At 45.0% G+C, this 7,515-nt stretch overlaps 1 protein-coding gene across 5 annotated transcripts in view; it reads right to left on the bottom strand.

The window, feature by feature from the left end:
* LOC102375012 (actin, aortic smooth muscle-like) overlaps window positions 1–7,515 on the bottom strand; it is an 80,512-nt gene that overhangs the window by 50,084 nt on the left and 22,913 nt on the right. For all 5 annotated transcript variants that reach the window (XM_025197426.1, XM_025197383.1, XM_025197474.1 and 2 more), the window contains one exon: window positions 5,096–5,180. In XM_025197426.1, coding sequence (XP_025053211.1) covers window positions 5,096–5,180 — 85 coding nt within the window. The remainder of the gene's footprint in view (window positions 1–5,095; window positions 5,181–7,515) is intronic.

The raw sequence follows: 7,515 nt of genomic DNA, 5'->3' as shown, positions 1-7,515 counted from the left end.
CAGCAGGGAGCGCTGGCCATGGGACAGGCAAGGGGCTGCTTTTCCCCTGTGCTCAGCACCAGCTCCTTCCCTGCCAGGGAGCAGGAGATTAGGGCTGCACACTGCCCCCCCGTCTGTACCACGAGGCTGGAGGGCCACTGGGAGTGAGCAGATGTGGGAGCCAGAGGGAGCTCAGGGCCTGCACCGGTGTCCCGGGGCCAGTGCCAGTGGGGCCCAGAGCAGGGTGGCAGGAGCACAGGGTCCCAGCTGGCAGGGTCTCTATGGAGCCAGGCCAGCTCCCCACCTCCCTGCTGGTGCAGCCCAGCCCAGCTCCACGGACCCTTGCCAGCCTGTGCCCTGCTTTGGGCCCCACCAGTGCTGTCCCTAGGATGTTGATCCCAAGATGCTGACCAGGGAGCAGAACACCTGTCAAGGGGTGGGTCTACCCATGCAGCCCTCAACAGCTTACCAAAACTGAGTAAGAGGCCCTTCACCCAAAATAATTGCCCACCTCCTGAACTATACAAAGTCATTCAAAGGTGAAAAGAAGGGTATCTCCTCTGCCAGATAAGTAAAACTACCTATGCCAAAAAACACTTCCTGATACCTTCCCTGTCACATCAGAGTCTACCACAAAAATAGGTTAGTACAACCCATCAAAATAAAATATACAATAGTGCCCATTAAGCACAGTCCCCCTCAGCACTGACTCTTTTTAAAGTCATGGTGAGCCACTACACTGCATACATTTCAATTTGTTTTTCATTCCCACAGCTGAATTGTATCTTTCTTTTCCATTTACAATGATTCCTGTATCTTCATCAGCCTTAAATGTCTGGCAAACATTAACAAACAAGACCCAAAACAGTTCAGCTAGAATCTCTCTGTCACCCCTTCTCTCATCCTATTGGATATGACTAGCATTGCCCCACCCTCCATAAGATGAAGCCAGACCAAGTTGCTCTATGTCTCATTTGCATATAAATGTTTGGAGCATCATACCAAGACTTGTGACAAGAACAACCATTTCCAGTCATGAGTTGGGGGCTAATTAGCACATGGATCCTTTATGGGGGTTATCTGGAGTATACACACCTATTGAGCAGTGCTGATCTGTGGGGTCACCATGTCTTAAAATGCTATTGACTCTGCTAGGGCCCAGCCTAATGAGGAATGGGGTAAGTTGAGGGTTGTCAGCTAGGGGCATGAGTATCCCTGGAGGTATTTGAAGGATACAGGAAGAGAAATGGGGGTCACTTCCAGAAATGTTCTTTATGGTTTATCAGAGGGGACAGATGGGACATGGGGGTGAGGGTTTTAATTACATGCACCAAAGTAGCACTATGGAAAGTACGCTCCTTGTTGGCTCTAAAGGGGTGGTGCTTTTCCATGACGGGGTGTCTGCAGTTAGCAATGCACGAGCTGCACTTCTATAGAGCTAGGGAAGGAAATACGAAAGAAGGAGGGGAGGAAAAATTCTGGCAAGAGCTGGACTTCAGGGGGTTGTTTCAGCCCAGCACAGGTATAGGCTGAACTAAGAGTAAGCATTGTGAGTAGAAAAGGCTGGCTAGGGTTGCACATGGGATAGAGACAACAAGAGACCTATATTGCACTCAGTGTTTTCGCTTTCCTTTTTTTTTGGGGGGGCGGGGACGTACAGGATGTCTAATATGATATGTGTAATATGTGTTAGATAGCCAATACTCAGGGATGTTGTATATATTGTGTACAAATGAGATGACGTGCAATATGATATCAATTCCAATGTTTTGTATTATGTTATTTGAAATGTTGTATTACCCTTTTGTGAGGCCTCTGTTTGGGGTCGTTTTGAGTCCTTTGTTATAGTATGGTTTTCTAATAAAATGTTTTATAAAAAAAAAAAACTTTGAAAGGTCCCAGGGGTTATGTCGGGGGTGGGTGGGAATGGAGTGCTACCACCCTGAGCCACTGCCTCCTAGGAGCAGGTCTGGAGTGGGGTGAGAGCAGGGCTATACAGATGTTGCACTGCCACCACTCCACCATGCCCCCACTCCACGTCTGGCCAATTGCTACCCCCCCGACACTCTGCATCTGGGCACTTGCCACCACTCCCCTCCAGGGGTACACTTACTAAAAAGGGGACCACTGAGAGTACACTTATTTTAAAAGGTTGAAAACCCCTGTGGTAAGTCATGAGGCTTTTGACTTTGGACTAACATCATGAAGAAAAGGTGTGATGAGGGCAACATGGGAAAAGAGAATGATGAAAACATTGGGCTAAGAACAAAGGAAGGAAACAGAGGGATTGTGAGCAGTTGTGTGGTAGAAAGGAGAGGGGAGGGTAGGGCACAGATAGGGAACAGAGGTGGTTTTGTGCAATTGTAATGTTTCAATATGGCAACAGGCATATGGTGCATGGGCACACAGGAGCACAGTGTGGTTATTGTAATGAGGATGATGACATAGATTTGTGTTTTTGGACAGTCAAGTGAATCAGATAGATAGACAGATAGATAGATAGATATTTTTGCAAAAAAAGTGTTTTTCTATACATAAGTAGGTGCCAAAGTGCTACTTAAAAGTTTGTTTATAGAGTACCTGTGCGAAAACTTGCAGCAGTTTCAAAAAAGGTAAAAATGCATCAATTCTGGGTGAATTAAGTCTCTATGGATACTACAGGCAGTCCTCAATTTATGACTTTTTGAGTTATGATGAACTGCACTTACAATGTTTATAAATTGACACCCTGTTTCAAAGTTCCAAAGTGGGTTTCAACTTTACGATGCTCGATACAGCTTTTTCCAGCTGGTAAGTCTGTTGTGGTGGATGGGGAGAGGGAGAGGTAGGGGGAGGGGGAAGGGAAGGGGCATGGGGGTGCAGATCAAGGCCCCCGTGGCCTTGAGTGGGGACAGGGCTGGGACAGCAGCTGGGGCAAGCACTGCCCAGCTGGAATGGGGTGAGTGCAGGATGGAGCCATGAGGGTGGCTTCTGCCGCTGTGTGCTGCTTGTCAGGCAGCTGCTTGTCTGGTGGCTCGTCCTGTGGCTCCCACTGTTACTCCTACCACTTGTCCGGGAGGGCATGGAGGAGTGCATGTGCCCCCGGATCTACATGGGGAGGGGTGGGACAAGCAGGACCGGGGCTGCACTGGGCTGCACTCTGGGTGGGTGGTGTCAGCACTGGGAGAGGGGGCGATGTGGGGGCTATGGCAAATTTTCAGGTGGCTGCAGCCCCCTCATAATCCCCACTCCACTGTCCTCCCAGATGAGCAATGCGCAGCAGCGGGAGCCGCCCCTCCTCCCCGCGCTTCCTGGATGAACTGCAGCTCTGTCTCGTGCCTGCCCCTCCCCGGCTGGGCAGCGCTTGCCCCAGCCCTTGTCCCAGCCCTGCCCCATTCCCTCCCTCACTACAGGGGGCCTTGATGTGCCCCCCAACGCCCCTTCCCTGACCCCCTCCCCTTCCACCACAACAAACTTACCAGCTGGATGCAGCTTTATCAAGCATTGTAAAGTAACTAGTCCCCCATTTATAACATTATTCCTCTGGGAAAATTGGTTCCGAGTTATGATGTTTCAACTTAAGATGCAGTTTTCAGGAACCAATTGTGTCATAAGTCCAAGGACTGCCTGCATATACAAATTGCTACAGCAGTAAATGTATTTATTTCAAGGTCATTTTATTTCAAATTTGCCCCTCACTTCTATGTGCTCAGGGACAGCAGAGTCTGACAGTAAGGGAGAGGGGGAAGGGACTGCAGAGGAAAGAATTGGTGGGGATGAGAGGGCAAAGGTGCTACAGAACCCTTCAGATTTATTTTCCCTGTTGTAGCAGTGGGAGGGGGGACAAATTCAAGATAAACCTCCAATAATTAGATTCTATACCTGGAAAATTCTATCAAATTTATAAATTTTCCATATATAGAATCTAATTATTGGTGAGTTGTCTACACAACCTATATACTAGATCATCATTATTATTATCCATATTATATCTATATATTCATGACAGACATATATCTTTCATTAATATGTGTGTGTGTGTGAGATACATTCATATTCTATATAATGGTATATGATATTATATATAATATATAAAGCATTATATACTATAATATATATATGTATTGACATATGCCATATTTTCTCACAAACAGTACACCAAAGAATATAATACACACACTGCTTTTGAAAGGCAGAATTAATAAAAGCGATATTTTCTTGCAGTAAATAATTAAGTAGCAGCAGCAACGGAGCAGAGCCTGCTCATTGTTCTGCTCCCAGTAAGTTGAATGAAGAATTAATTTCACTTTTGCCCATAACTGGAAAAAGCTGTTCTTACTATGGTAATATAATTTCTCACATATAATGCACACTACAATTTCTAGTAGCTGTTTTTTGGTGGGGAAATATGTGTTGTGTGTGACAAGATATAGTATGTTTATATATATTATATTATTTTATATACTATATAGTATATTTTATAATAGTGTGTGTGTGTGTATACACACATACTTATGTATGTATATATATGTGTGAGTGTATGTATGTATAGGTATATACATATATATGTTTGTGAGAGAGGTGTGTGTGTGTGTACACACAGAGTCTATAGGTGTCTAAAGATGTGCTCAGGGGTGGGGGAGCCATTTCATTAGTGTGTCATGAAAATGCTTCACCATTAAGTATGTTAAGCATCCCACATTTCAAAATGGCCTCAGGGGTGCTTTAACTAAGGCTCATTTGACAAGTTTTAGTTAAAGTATCCCTCTGGCCATTTTGAAATGTGGGACACTTAATACATGTGACGGTGAGGCATGCCAACTTGATAAAACGAGTTTGCTCCAAAATGTTCTAATTAGAACACAGCAGAGCATGTCTATAGGCACCCTACATCCCTAATAGAAATTCTACTGCAAAATAAGAGGTAGGGACTTGTACTCTTGGAGGAGAAGATGAGTTCTAGCCCTGTAGTTCCCATGAAGTTATGAGTACCCCTCGTGTTTTTGTGCAACTTAGTGTGAAACTAGTTAGCTATGGTTTCCTTACAATACATACTGTATGTACAGCGGTCTTATCTGCCCATAGAAAGGAGAAAGAAAGTAAAAATAAAACAAACAGAACTGCCAGAAGAACTCACCAGTGGTTCGACCAGAAGCATAAAGAGATAGAACTGCCTGAATTGCTACATACATCGCTGGTACATTAAATGTCTCAAACATGATCTGCAATTAAGAATTGAGATATTTTAGAAGGAAAAATATATGAAGAGAGAGTAATATTTTCTTCACCTTTTACCTCACATGATGGCCTGTATATCCATAAAACTCATCTTCTCAAGAATCAGTTAAAATGAATTTCATCCATGTACACTAGTGTAAATAAAATGGTGTTGTAACAAAGGGATGAAAACTTAAATTATATATTTTATTCACATAAAATATGGCCACACTATAAACAGCATTTAGAACATAATGTAAATATTATGTTTTAATTTAAAAGTTTATTGTTTTGATTTAACATGTTATTTAACACTATTTAATTATGTCCCTTTTCAAAAACAATATTCTTTGTGGAAATAAGGTATATCCCAGTGCTAAAGTTCTCCCTACTAGTCTAAAGCAGAAAGAGAAATAAACTACATAAACATGGTAGTTTTAAGGTGATGTAGTATGATGGTATAGAAATTATGCCAAAGGCAAGGGTTTTGGGGGGTGATATCTGTTATTGGATCAACTGAATGATTCCAGTTTCTTCTTTATTTTAACATAGGGTATGTTGTTAGTATATTTAAGTTTGTAAACCATTTTTAACCATTAGGTCTCCTGATTCTTCTTGATTCCTGGAGTTCAAACAATTTTGGTAATAGTATAATTAATCTCTACAACTGTTTTCCAAGAATGTGTAATTGCAACAACGTCCCCTTTCAATAGCATGAATTATATGCATGTTGGCAGTACATTTCATCTGTGAAAATAAAATACATTATAAAAATGAGTTAAGGTCCATGTGACCCCTGTGAAATTGGTGTGATACAAAATTTACAAATATGGAAACTAAGAGAGTTTGCCTAGGTTGACAAGGGCAAATCCCAGAGTAGCTTAATGGGAAAAAGACTGCAGAAGTCCTGGCTCTTAATCCCGGCTCTATTAACTAAACAAAGAGGACTCAATGCCTAACCTTATCTCTGACCAAACCTTCCTAGTTGCATCACCTCTTCTAAGTTATTGTATCTCTAGACCTCTGAAGCAATTAACACTAGTTCCCCAATGAATGTTCCTGCAGTAATATGCTCATGCCAACTCCCCCCACAAACTAAGAGTACTTCCTGGTTAGAAACAAACATTTGACAGACAGAAAACTGCTTGCTTAGGCTTTGTCCAAATGCCACTGAAGTCTATGGGACACTCGCCATTCACCTCAAGAGGCTTTAGATCAGACGTAATTAGGACATATCGTATTTACTCAAATTTAAGATGACCCCCCAGTAATCAGATTCCAGACCTGGAAAATTTATAAATGTATTATAATTTTCCATGTATAGACTCTACTTATTGGAGGGTTGTCTTTAATTCACCTCCCCACCACCACCACTCCAGGGGGGCAAGCGGCATAAGCAGTGAGGGAAAATATTATTTGGGGGGGCTGAGCCCCACCTGACCCCTGCCCCTCCTTCCCTCAGGGCTGTTGCAGGGCCGGTGTGCACTGGTGCTGTACATGGCAGTGGAGTTGCAACTGTATGCCAAGTGGTGCCAGGCACTGCAGGACAGTGGCACCATGGTGCTGCTGCTGTCACCAGCCACCGCGAAATGTTTAAAGGGGCTAAGCTCTGTTAGCCCCGGAGGCAGGTGGTGTTGGGAGGTCAAGTAACTTGCCTCCTGCTTGTGAATGCCCCTGCCATCTCTGCCCCAGCCCCACAGCCTTGGCACCCATCCTGACCCTCTACCCAGCCTCTGCTCCCCGTCACCCCTCACAGCCTCGGCTTCCGCTTCCCCTCCTCCCTTCCCAGCCTTTGCTCCCCCTTCCCCTTTGCCTTTTCTCCATGCAGACAGGCTCTGTCTCTGTTTTAGCTTGCGGCATGGAGCACAGTCCCCAGCCCCAACCCAGCCCCCATAGCACCCACATGGGCTCCACACCACTGCTATTGGCCAGGCTGGGGCTGTGCTCAATGCCCCAGGCTGCAGCATGGATGGATCTGGCCAGCATAGAGCAAAGGTAAGGGGGAGGGGCAGATGGGGGAGCAGAGGGTGCATGGGAAGGGACATGAGGGGAAGAAGCTGCAGCGGGGAGAAGGAGATGGCAGGGTTCAGGGGCAATGGGGGAGGAGGGGCAGGCAGCAACAGCAGCTGTAGCTATGGCCCTGTCCCTGGGAAGGGGCTGGGCCCAAGCCATAGCAGCTGCCTGCCCCGCCACTACCCTTGCATGTGATTCTAAAATAAGAGGCTTTTCCCCCAGGGGGGGGGGGGGTGGGGCTTGTCTTACAATCAAGTAAATATGGCATTCAATTAAGTTTGTACAAGAGGGTATAACTTACACTTCTCTCCCTATTTATTAGTGCCC

Source organism: Alligator sinensis, unplaced genomic scaffold (assembly GCF_000455745.1).
Source record: "Alligator sinensis unplaced genomic scaffold, ASM45574v1 scaffold442_1, whole genome shotgun sequence".
Lineage (NCBI taxonomy): Eukaryota > Metazoa > Chordata > Crocodylia > Alligatoridae > Alligator > Alligator sinensis.
Note: the sequence above shows the minus strand (reverse complement) of the source record. Positions and strands in the feature narration are given on the sequence as shown.